General features: G+C 41.2%; 1 protein-coding gene across 13 annotated transcripts in view; it reads right to left on the reverse strand.

Moving 5' to 3' along the window:
- The window catches only part of ncor1 (nuclear receptor corepressor 1), a 273,467-nt gene that overhangs the window by 199,683 nt on the left and 60,847 nt on the right, over positions 1 to 12,937 (reverse strand). For all 13 annotated transcript variants that reach the window (XM_073053048.1, XM_073053047.1, XM_073053052.1 and 10 more), the window contains exon 6: positions 3,789 to 3,902. In XM_073053048.1, coding sequence (XP_072909149.1) covers positions 3,789 to 3,902 — 114 coding nt within the window. The remainder of the gene's footprint in view (positions 1 to 3,788; positions 3,903 to 12,937) is intronic.

Below are 12,937 nucleotides of genomic sequence, written 5' to 3' on the forward strand. Positions count from 1 at the left end.
GGTTAACCTGTAGGATGAGTCAGTACCAAAGGCGGCAAATAATCAGCATTAATTTCAAGAGGATTACAGTATAATATGAAAGCAAGTATGTAGTACAAGCTTTATAGAGCATTGTATCTAAGGAAAGATATGCTGGTCTTTGGGAGGTTCCAGAGGAAGCTCTCATGTCAAGAATGAAAGGCTTAATCTATGTTACGTTTGATGTCTCTGGCCTTGTACTTCATAGAGTTCAGAAGAATGAGGGAAGATCTCATTTACTTTACTTTGTCACCAAACAATTGATACTAGAGCATACAATCATCATAGCGATATTTGATTCTGCGCTTTGCACTCCCTGGAGTACAAATCGAAGTAAATATAATAAAAATTTTAATTATAAATCATTATTAGAAAATAGAAAAGGGAAAGTAAGGTAGTGCAAGTCAGGTCCAGATATTTGGAAGGTACGGCCCAGATCCAGATCAGGATCTGTTCAGCAGTCTTATCACAGATGGAAAGAAGCTGTTCCTAAATCTGGCCATATGAATCTTCAAGCTCCTGAACCTTCTCCCAGAGAAGAGGGACAAAAAGTGTGTTGGCTGGGTGGGTCGTGTCCTCGATTATCCTGGCAGCACTGCTCTGACAGCGTGCAGTGTAAAGTGAGTCCAAGGATGGAAGATTGGTTTGTGTGATGTGCTGGGCTATGTTCACGATCTTCTGCAGCTTCTTCTGGTCTTGGACAGGACAACTTGATGCACCCTAGAAGAATGCTTTCTACGGTGCATCTATAAAAACTAGTGAGGGTTTTAGGGGACAGGCCAAATTTCTTCAGCTTTCTCAGGAAGTAAAGGCACTGGTGGGCCTTGGCAGTGGATTCTGCTTGGTTAGACTAAGTCAGGTCATTTGTGATACTCACCCCGAGGAACTTAAAGCTTTTGACCTGTTCCACTTGCGCACCACCGATGTAGATGGCCGGTCCACTACTCCTTCTGAAGTCAACAACCAATTCCTTTGTCTTGCTGACGTTGAGGGATAGGTTATTGTCTTTGCACCTTGCTACTAGCTTCTTAATTTCCTCTCTGTACTCAGACTCATCATTACCCAAGATACAGCCTACAATTGTGGTGTCATCAGCAAACTTATATATTGAGTTCGATGGAAACTTGGCTACACAATCATGGGTGTACTGTGAGTACAGCAGGGAGCTGTGGGGCACCGGTGCTCAGAGTGATTGTAGAGGAGAGCTTGTTCCCTATTTTTACAGCCTGGGTCCTGTCTGTGAGGAAGTTGAAGATCCAGCTGCAGATCTGAGTGCTAAGACCCAGGTTCCAGATCTTAGGAATCAGTTTATTTGGAATGATGGTATTAAAGGCAGAGCTGTTGTCAATGAAAAGGAGCCTTACATATGCGTCTTTATTCTCCAGGTGTTTTAAGGAGGAATGTAGTGCTAGAGAGATGGCATCTGCCATTGACCTGTTGCTCCGGTAGGCGAATTGCAAAGCGTTGAGGTTGACTGGTAGGCTATGGTTGATGTGTGCACTTCATACCAATTGATGTCAGAGTCACAGGTCGATAGTCATTCAGGCATGCCACCTTGCTTTTCTTCGGCACCGGGATTATTGTTGCCTTCTTAAAACACGAGGGGATCTTAGACTGAAGCAGGGAGCAGTTGAAGATGTCAGCAAACACTCCAGCTAGCTCGCTTGCACAGGCCCGGAGATCCTGTCCTGGGACGGCATCTGGGCCCGTCGCCGTCCTTGGATTTATCTTCAGGAAGATTCTTCTAACGTCTTCCTCGGTGACGATGAATCTCGATGCCACCAGGTCCGGTTCAACCGGAGAGGGCGGGACTCTCCTCTTCTGTTCGAATCTTGCATAGAATACGTTAAGATCGACAGGAAGAGAAGTGCTACAGTTATTGATACTCCCAGCCTTTTCTTTGCACCCAGTGATCTCATTTAGACCCTGCCATAGTCTACAGGCATCCGTCTGGTTAGCCTGGGCTTCCAATTTGGCTCGATATTGCCTCTTGGTGCCCTTAATGACTTTCCGGAGTTCACGTCTGGATTCCGTGTAGCGACTGGTATCCCCGGACCTAAAAGCCGCAGCTCTAGCCTTCAAAAGGGATTGGACCTCATAGTTCATCCAAGGTTTCTGGTTAGGGAATACCCAGATTGTCTTGCGAGACACACAGTCCTCTGTGCATTTCCAGATAATGTCCTACTGGAAAGAGAAAATCCTGGATAAAGTGGACTAAAGAGGATGTTTCTGCTAGTAGGAGAGTCTAGGATCCAAGGACACCGCCTCAGAAATCCTTTTAAAACTGAAATTAAGAGGAATTTCTTCAGCTAGAGCTTACTGAACCTGTGCAATTTGTTGCCCAGGTGGTTGATATGTCCTTGAAAGATAAGGGGTTGGGGGAGGGGGGAGAGAGGGAGGTTTAGAGTTATGGGTTAGAAGGCAGGAGAATGGGGTATAAAATACAGTCAGCCATGTAAGAATGGCAGAGCATTCATGGACCAAATGGCCTAATTCTGCTCCTCTATCTTATGAACTACATAATACAGCTCAATACAGTGGATGTTGTAAAACTGAATTGAAAACAAATTGAATCGGAATATGTGGACAGAGTAATAACAAAGTTCTAAAATAACCTGTGTATAGAGCAGAACATCAGGTCCCTGGTCTTCAAACTGAACTGGGTAACATTTTTCATTCACAGATAGAGGAGCTTTGAGTCTATTGGGGAGAGGCATGGGAAGGAAGAACAAATAAGTGTGTGATAAAGTGGAAGGGAGGATCGGTGATTGATGATCAAAAGTAGAAAAGTGCTAGGTGAGAGGTCAACTTTTGGACAAGGAAACAAACAGCAGCCTGCAAGAGATATAAATGGCGTAAGTAGAGTAATTATCTGAGTTACCAGAGAGCATTATGAATGCACAAAATTTAAGTGTCCTTTAAATATGTCCGAACTCAATTTTTTTTAATAGAATAATAAGCGTCAAAGGACAAGGTACTGTTTCTCAGATTTTTATTCAGCTTCATGGGAACAGAAGAGAAAACCAAGAGCAGCAAGGTTAAGAGTATAAGCATCCATCAGTTCCAGGCTAATAATAAATGTTCTGTAAAGTGTTCACCTACTGCAATACAGAAGTTTACATGATAAGCAGATATCAAAGCATTAAATTTAAAATGTACATAGGCTGCCGCTTCACCTGTAGTTACAAACCAAATGCATCAGAGCACCCTGGATAAACAGTCCTTTCAGAGCTGACAGAAGGTGCCAAAAAATATCTACATGTGCTGAGCCATTAATTACCTGCTATTTTTTCAGCAGCAAAACCTGCTGATAAATTAGCACAGTCCCATGTTCCTGCCAATTGAATCTGTCATCTTAAACGCACTGTGTATTTCATTGTTTCTAAATTGCTCAGCAGTATGGCTTTAAGCCATGCAGATTTTATTTTAAATGGTGGTGGAACTAGACTACTCTTTTTAGAAGGTTGAAGTCAAAACCATTTGTCGATGATAGGATGTCATTTATAGATTTAAAAACCTTAAAAAGAATGAGTGGACATGGAAGTAACAACAAACTAATACTTCACTCATTCACTTGCAAACATTAGCCTGATCCCTTCCTAGCACAGTTATTGTTTACACAACTGAGCCTAAATCATGCATCTCCAGCTTTCTCAACCCAATTCAGCCTATGCAAATATCTCAGACAAAGCACTCAACACACATTTTCTCAGTATTTTAATTGTTGGCGAAAGAAAAAATGTAAAATTCCTATTGCTTTTTGTCCTTACCCTGTTTTCGTCATAGATAATCTGGACAATACTTCGATGTTTCGCTTCCACTGGAGGAGGGGAGACGGGTTTCTCAGGCTCTGGAGGCTTAGCTGCTTCCTCTTCAAGCTGTTGCTAATAAGCAACATAGGAAGAGAATCAATATTTCTTGCCAACATATACAAGGTTTACATCTTAAATTACAGAATGAAAAACAAATCTGAATTTTATCTGGCTGCTTCTTACCGTCTGAAGTGGAGGAGTCACCATATCCAAAACATGGCTTCTCTTTAACAATTGTGAATGAAGAATGTTTCCACAAACTGGAGGTACAAAATATCCTGAAGAAAGGTCTCAACCCACAACGTCAGCTCCTTATTCCTCACTATGCTGCTTAACTTGCAGACTTTCTCCCAACATTTTGTTACACTGTGGATTTCCAGCATCTGCAGAATCTTGAATTTCAAATCAATTTCTTCAACTTTCCCCTCTCTGCCCTCTACTTGCTCAAGCTCATCTAAAACTTTGCTCGTGTATATCCAGTCCTGCTTACCCTTGCTAGCCACACTGGCTCTGAAATTTAAACTTGTGAATGTACCAGCAACTATATTCAGTATTGTTTGGCTCATTATGTTGGCAAACATGAAGTTGAAATTTAATTCCACGTAAGCAAGTTTTATATTATTTCATGTATATAAAAAAGATCTAACAAATATATCTTTATTCCATAAATAATTAGGAGCTAAAATTACATAGTTTAACATAATTTTAGTTGGTGTGGCAAGAGCAGCTAAATTGCCAAATTCAGGAATAGCAGAGCTCTAAGCACAGCAGCAGCAGCCACAGTTGAGGACAGCTTGTGTAATCATACTAGATTGTCTCATACTGCTGTCTGGGCTAGCTTTTGTACATCATACTTATAGATTATATATACAACTATAATGGTGTTTAATGTGAATATTTAGGGGTACCAATCAAATAGATAGTTTTTCTTTGGGAATGTTGTGAATTTTGTGCTGCTAGAGCTCCATTCAGCGAGGAAAGTGGAAAGTATACCATCACATTCTTGATTGTGCTTTAGTCATGGAGAAGTACAGCACAGAAACAGGCACTCGGCCCATCTAGTCCATGCCAAAACCACTTAAACTGCCTATTTCCATTGACCTGCACTGGGACGACAGCCCTCCATACCCCTTTTCAAATTTCTCTTGAATGTTGAAATCAAATGCACCACTTGCGCTGGCAGCTCGTTCCACACTCTCATGGTCCTTTGAATGAAGTTTTCCCTCATATTCCCCTTAAACTTTTCACCCATAACCCATGACCCCTGGTTGTTGTCCCACCCAACTTCAGTGGAAAAAGCTTGCCTGCATCCACCCATCTACAGTGGTGCTAGAAAGTTTGTGAACACTGTAGAAATTTCTCTATTTCTGCATACATATGACCTAAAATGTGATCAGATCTTCAGGTAAGCCCTAAACCTAGATAAAGAGAACACAATTAAATAAATAACACAAAATATTATACTTGTTTATTTATTAAGAAAAGTTATCCAAAATTGTATGTATTTATTGGAAAAGGTATGCGAACCTCTGGTGTATTGCCTTCTACAAAAGCTATTAGGATTCAAGTGCTCCAATCAATGAAATGAGCTTGGAGGTGTGGGTTGTAGAGGTGCCCTGCCCTATAAAAAAGACACACACAGTCAGATTACTGACAGAGCCTGCTCTTCTCCAGAAAGATCTGTTTATGTGCACCATGCCTTGATCAAGTCAACTTTCAGAGGACCTTTGAAGAATTATAGAGATGCATGAAGCTGGAAAACTCTACAAAAACATTTCCCATGGCCTTGAGATTCATCAGTCAACAGTACGAGAAATTTTCTACAAATGGAGGAAATTTAGTACTGATACTACTCTCCCTAGAAATGGGCATCCTGCAAAGATCACGCAAACAGTAAACATACAATGCTGAAGGAGGTGAAAAGCCACCCAAGGGTAATAGCAAGAGACCTGCAGAGATCTCTAGAACTTGCTCAAGTCTTGTTTATGGAGGGACATCACGGAGGAAGCCACTGCTCTTCAAAAAAAGTTTTGCTGTACATCTCAAGTTTGCAAAAGACCACCTGGATGTTCTACAACACTCCTGAAACAATTTTCTGTGGTCAGATGAAACAGAAGTTGAACATTTTGGCAGAAATACACATTGCAACATTTGGAGGAAAAAACACCAACCCCAAAAACCTCATTCCAACTGTGAAGCATGGTGGAAAGAGCATCATGGCTTGTGGCTGCTTTGCTGCCTCAGGGGCCGGACAGCTTGCAATTGTTGAAGGAACAATGAATTCAAAATTCTGCAGATGCTGGAAATCTGAGCAACACACACAAAGTGCTGGAGGAACTCAGCAGGCCAGGCAGCATCTATAGAAAAAAAGCAGTCAACGTTTTGGACCAAAGGGTCCTGCCGAAGGGTTTTGAAACCCAAGTGATCATGTCCTGTGACTGTGTGCCTTTCACCTCTTGGTCCATTCTCAACTGATTCAACTCAGCTGTCTTCTCTAGCCGAAAAATGTAGGCAGAAAGTTTCTCCCCCTTCTCCTGAAACATGTCCCAAATCCCTGTCATAAGCTCCATTGGGCTTCCTGCCGCAGCAAAAAAAAATTGTAGCCTGCGGAAGTAACCAATGGTTTCTGTGTCTTTAAGGATCTCACTACGACAGCAGCCAGACCTCTCAGACTCTCTACCAGTCAGTGTCTTTTCAAGTGATCAGAGCACTGCCACTCATCTAGCATTTGAGAAGTCTGCTCCACCCAAGTCTCATATTCGTCATCCCTGTCGGGGGTGGGTGTTATCCCTGAGAACATTCTGAGCCTACAATAACTGGGACTCTCCACATGGGCACCTTCCCATTTATTCACCAGGGAGGCAAAGGCCAATACAAACTCAGAATGCACACCCTTCGCCTGAGGACTCATTAAACCTTCCAAATCAGACCACTTCTCCCCCCCCTCCCCGCCCCCACTCTGCACGAAAGAGAGAAACTTGTCTTTAAAGTCTCCACCACAACTAGGGGAAACCCTGCTTACGATATCGGCACCCTCGTCTACACTGCCCTCCTCCTGGAAAGTATGGACAGCCCCCTCCCAGGGCTCCGATAGTACATCAGTGCTAGTCTGAACTAAAACAAAGTCTTTGCCTGCCATTTTGTCAAAACTTCATTCCATGAGCGTAACTATTCCTAATGCTTTAATGGTACATAGTCCTAAGCAACAATTCATTGAGATTATGAATGTCTACCCCACTCAATACACATGCATTTGCAACTGGTAATCATGTGGATTCGCACCACAGCACAAACCCTACGGCATCCATAACCACGTATCTTAATCACTTCACCAAACAATAGTTTAACACAGGCTTAAACACACAACTCACTGGATCACTGCTCAGGGCAATCACACAGCACACAACAAAATCAATCCAGGACAATACACCCCACAATGAAACCCTGATTTACTTGAGTTGCATACATATAAGGAATACACACTCCGGTCCCGCCAAATCCATGAGATTGGGATGGCTCTCCCATTCCAAACCCTGGTTTTTGTGAATGCCATGTGATTTGCTTCCCTGTTACAACTCAGTGCCAAGGAATAACAGACAGCAGATTGCAAACAATAAAGGAATTATATATTTTTTTTATTTTTTTATTAGTTTTTCAAAACATTTTACAAAATTAAAAACCCCAAATCCCAATGAGGAGCATTAATACAGAGCAAGGTTAGGAATTATATTTATGAATGTTAACTTAACTAAAGGGTTAGTAAAGAAAAGAAAGAGAAAAACAAAAAGGACCCATTATAATTAAACATTCAAATGTGCACAAGCTGGAGTTCAACTCTTCCAAAAGTCATATATACCGTTCCTCAGTAGACTCTTGCACCTTGCTCCATCGAATCATGGTCCCCCACCAGGTCAAGTCCTACGACCAGTTCTCTCCAGTGTCCTCTCTCTTTATCTCCCGCCAAAGATCCCAGCTCACACCAGTATCAGGCACACAAAAGAAAACCTGGCTCCCCTGACTGGATGGCTGACATTCCAAAACACCTGTTATCTTTAACCAACCACTGCTTCTACTGAAAGACCACTGCTAGCAGTGAAACCTTTTCCAGGGTACAGCTGGCCCGTTTTTTAAACGTTCGCTTTATGACACCTTGCTGTTACGAAAGACCTACATTAGTTACCTGTTTTCACTAACAGAGGTGTTTTCACTGTTACGAAAAAAGGCAGAGCGCCCCAAGCAGCCAAGCTTCTCCTCCGGAACTGCATTCTAGCCACCATTGCTTAAACACGTGCCTGTAAGCATCTGTGCTTTATCTCGACTTATTTTCTGCATCCGTTAGCAAAATGAGCTCTAAGGTATCGGAAAAGCATAAAAGAGCTCGTAAGGGTGTTACACTTAGTGTAAAACTAGACATAATAAAGCTTTTCAGTCATGGAGAATAAATTAAGGCCATTGTCCGCGCGTTCAACCATTCGCACTATTTATATGCAGAGAGAAAGAATCTTGAAAGCTGCCGATGCTACTGTAGGTTCTGCTCGTAGCAAAGTGGTCTTAGTCAGCATCCAATAATGGATAAAATGGAAAGTCTATTGCTTGAGTGGATTGATGGGTGTACAGAGCGTGGTGTTCCATTAAATTATCTTATACTTAAGGTGAAATCAGGCAGTCTTTTTAATAAGTTGAAACAGAAAGCACTGGACGATGCTGATGAAAGTGTTGCGAAAGTGGAATTTAAAGGTAGTCATGGGTGGTTTGATCGGTTTCTGAGGTGAGGGCAGCTTCATAGCTTAAAGTTTACTTCAGAGAGTGCTTCGGCTGATACTGAAGCTGCCGAAAAGTTCCCAGCAGAACTGAAGAGAATAATTACAGAAGGTGGTTATTCGTATAAGCAAGTGTTTAACTGTGATGAAACTGTAATTTATTAGAAAAAATTGCCGAGCACCCCAACCTCCGACGACTCAGCCTAACAAACCATCCTCAGTACTGTCTTCCCAATTCCGGTAAGTGAAACTACACTGTACATACATTATTTCTACTTTATACAGGCTGTGTATTTTTGTGTTATTTGGTATGATTTGGCAGCTTCATAGCTTAAAGGTTACTGGAGAGAATGCTTCTGCTGAGAGCGCTTGCATGAGATTTTCGCTACGCTAGACAGTGCTGCAATGATTGCAGAAAAGTATTCCTACTTTATATAGGCTGTGTATTTATCAGATCATTCCTGCTTTTACTATATGTTACTGTTATTTTAGGTTTAATGTGTGATTTTGTAGGTTATTTTTTGGGTCTGGGAACACTCAAATTTTTCCCATATAAATAAATGGTAATTGCTTATTCACTTTGCGACATTCCGGCTTAGGTAGAGTGTTCCTATGAACCGGTTCATAGGAACGCTCTACCTTCGGATAGCAGGGGGAACCTGAATTACAATTGTAACAAGACAGTTTACAGGAGAAAGTCAGGGTAGCAGTCCGTCACCTGAAGCTAAGTAGAAGATGGATACTTCGACAAGACAATAAATCAACACAATGGATTAAAAAGAAGAAAAGTTGTGTTTTGGAATGGCCGAGGAGTCAAAGTCCTGGCCTTAATCCTATAGAAATGTTGTGATGTTGTGGAAGGACCTGATGCAAGTTGTTCATGCAAGGAAACCAACCAATATCCCAGAGCTGAAGCAGGTTTGTAAGGAGGAATGGCCTAAAATTCCTCCAAGCCAATATGCAGGACTGATCCAAAGTTACCGGAAGAGTTTGGTTCAAGTTATTGCTGTACACCAGTTATTGAAAGCAAAGGTTCACATACTTTTTTCCAACAAATACATGTAATATTGGATCATTTTCCCCACTAAATAAATGAACAAGTATAATATTTTTGTGTTATTTATTTAATTGCGTACTCTTATCCAGTTTTAGGACATGAAGATCTGATCACATTTTGGGTCAGAGTTTTGCAGAAATTGAGCATTTTTTTTATTTACAGGCTTCACAAACATTCTAGCACCACTGTATACGCCTCAATTTGGTACACCTCTATCAAACCTCCTTTTAATTTTCTTTGCTACATGGAATATGCCCTAACCTATTCATTCTTTCCTTATACAACTCGGGTCCACCCGAGCTGGCAACATCCTTGTAAATTTTCTCTGCATTTTATCAACCTTATTTACATATTTCCTGTAGGTAGGTGACCAAAACTGCACACAATACTCCAAATTAGGCCTCACCAAAGTCTTATACAACTTCAACATAATATCCTATCTTCTGTACTCGCATTAGGGTTAGGGTTAGATTTATGAAAGCCAATGTGCCAAAAGCTTTCTGTACAACCCTATCTACCTGTGATGCCACTTTCAATTAATTATGGATCTATATTCCCGAATCCATTTGCTTTGGCACACTCCTCAGTGTCGTACCACTCAATATGTACGACATATTTAGGTTGGTCTAACGGAAGTGCAAAATATCCCACTTGTCTGCATTAAATCCCATCTGCAATTTTTTTAATTGATGCAGATTCCACTACAAGGTCACAAAAGTCTTTCTCGCTGTCCACTACACCCCCAATCTTGGTGTCATCCGCAAATTTGCTGATCCAGTTAACCACATTGAACCATTATCCAGATCATTGGTAGAGATGACAAACAACAAAGGACCCAGCACTGATCCCTGCGGCACACCACTAGTCATAGGCCTCCAGTCAGAGAGGCAACCATCTACTACCACTCGCTAGCTTCTCTCACAAAGCCAATGTCCAATTCAATTTACTACCTCATCTTGAATACCGAGCAACTGACCAGCCTCCCATGTGGGACCTTATCAAATGCTTTGGTAAAGTCTATGGCAACAACATTCATCACCTTGCCTTCATCCACTTTTCTGGTACTTCCTTGGAAAATTCTAAATACATGACCCACCATGCAAGAAGCCATGTTGACTATTCTTAAACAGTCCATGTCTATCCAAATACTTATATATCCAGTCTCTTAGAATACCTTCCAATTACTTTCCCACAACTGATGTCAGACTCATTGGTCTATAATTTCTTGATTTATGTTTAGAGTCTTTTTTAAACAATGGAACAACATTGGCTATCCCTGAATCCTCTGGTACCTCTCCTGTCGCAAAGAATGATTTAAATATCTCTTATAGGGCTCCAACAATTGCCTCCCATGGGGTCCGAGGGAACACTCTTGTCAGGCCCTGAGGGGTTATCCATTGTGATTTTCCTCAGGATAGCAAACACCTCCTCTTCTGAAATCTCTTTGTAAATTATAGAAAGGTTTCAAATAATCAGATCAGTCACTTGACATGAGATTCCCAGCCTCTGACCTCCACTTGAAGCCACAGAATTTTAGTGGCTGCACCAATTAAATCTGGTCAGTGGTGATCCCTTTCCCTGCCATGTCTCATTTCCTCAAGACTGCTGATTTTAGGTGATTCAACCATGGTAATGGCATTGAATACACATGGCTATCATCACACTCTCTACAGTTGGAACAATTATTGTCCAGCATTCACTGTATAACACTAGTATAATACAATTATTAGATGTATAATCATCCTGTAACAATACTGAGCAAACCCTGCAGCTGTGTCTTTCTCAAAACTTGTAATAAAATTTGGCTGCTGTCTTGCCTTCTTTATAACTACATGATATAATAGGCCATGGTCAGCGTGGATTCTTTAACAAAAATCTTCCCTGACAAATCTGTTGGAATTCTTTGAAGTAGTAACAAGAGAATAGAAAAGGAGATTTGTCTTGGTCGCCTAAAACACTTGGAAACTTCTGCAGATGTACTGTGGAGAGCATGCTGACAGGCTGCATCATTGTCTGGTATGGAGTGGGGCGACTACACAGGATCAAAAGCTACAGAAAGTTGTAAAATTAGTCAGATGAATGAGAGCGAAAATGATCAAACCCAGAAGAGATCAAAGTTCTTACTGTCAGTTATTTTATTTATTTCAAATAATGAACAGCAAATTGGACTTGGTAGCTTGTTATCATTAGAATAGCTTCAGGTTTTACTTCCACTTAAAAATTCTGTACGCAGATGCTGTTGTCACTGGGCTAAAAAATTGCACAGCACAAGATTTGGGGCACACTGGTCATTACAAATGAGGGGGAACCTTGGTCAGTTCCATCATGGGTACTAGTCTCTGTAGTATCTAAGGTATCTTCAAGGAGTCGTGTCTCAGAAATGGAGCGTCCATTATTTAGGACCCCATCATCCAGAACATGCCATCTTCTCATTGTTACTGACAGGAAGGAGATACAAAAGCCTGAAAGCACAAACTCAGCAATTCAAGAACTTACCCTCTGCCATCGGATTCCTAAATGGACATTGAACCCATGAAACCTACCTCACTTTTTTAAAAAAATCTGTTTTTGAACTATTTTTAATTAACTTTAATATACATATATATTTACTGTAATTAGTTAACCTTTTTCTCTCTCTCAATATTGTAAGATCATAAGATAAAGGATCAAAATTAGGCCATTCAGCCCATCAAGTCTGCGTCACCATTAAATCATGGCTGATCCTGGATCTCACTCAACCCCATACACCTGCCTTCTTACCATATCCTTTGATGGCTTGACCAATCAGGAAATGATCAACTTCCGCCTTAAATATACACATGGACTTGGCCTCCACCACAGTTTCTGGCAGAGCATTCCACAGATTTATTACTCTGGCTAAAAAAAAATCCTCCTTACCTGTTCTAAATCCAAGTAAATGACATCCACTGCCTTTTCTTTGTCTACCCTGCTTGTTAATTCATAGAAAAACTCTAACAGATTATTGACAGAGACCATGATGACTTTGACTTATTTTATCATTAGTCTCAAAGTATCCTGAAACCTGGTCCTTAATAATAGACACCAATGCTTTCCCAACCGCTGAGGTTAGGCTAACTGGCCTATAATTTCCTTTCTTTAGCTTCCCTCCCTTATTAAGGAGTGGGGTGACATTTGCAATCATTCTGTCCTCCGAGACCATGCCAGAATCAAGTGATTCCTGAAAGATCATGATCAATGCATCCATTATCTCTTCAGCCTACTTTCTCAGGACTCTGGGATGTAGTCCATCAGGTCCAGGTGACCTATCT

The sequence above is a fragment of the Hemitrygon akajei genome, chromosome 8 (assembly GCF_048418815.1).
Source record: "Hemitrygon akajei chromosome 8, sHemAka1.3, whole genome shotgun sequence".
NCBI lineage: Eukaryota > Metazoa > Chordata > Chondrichthyes > Myliobatiformes > Dasyatidae > Hemitrygon > Hemitrygon akajei.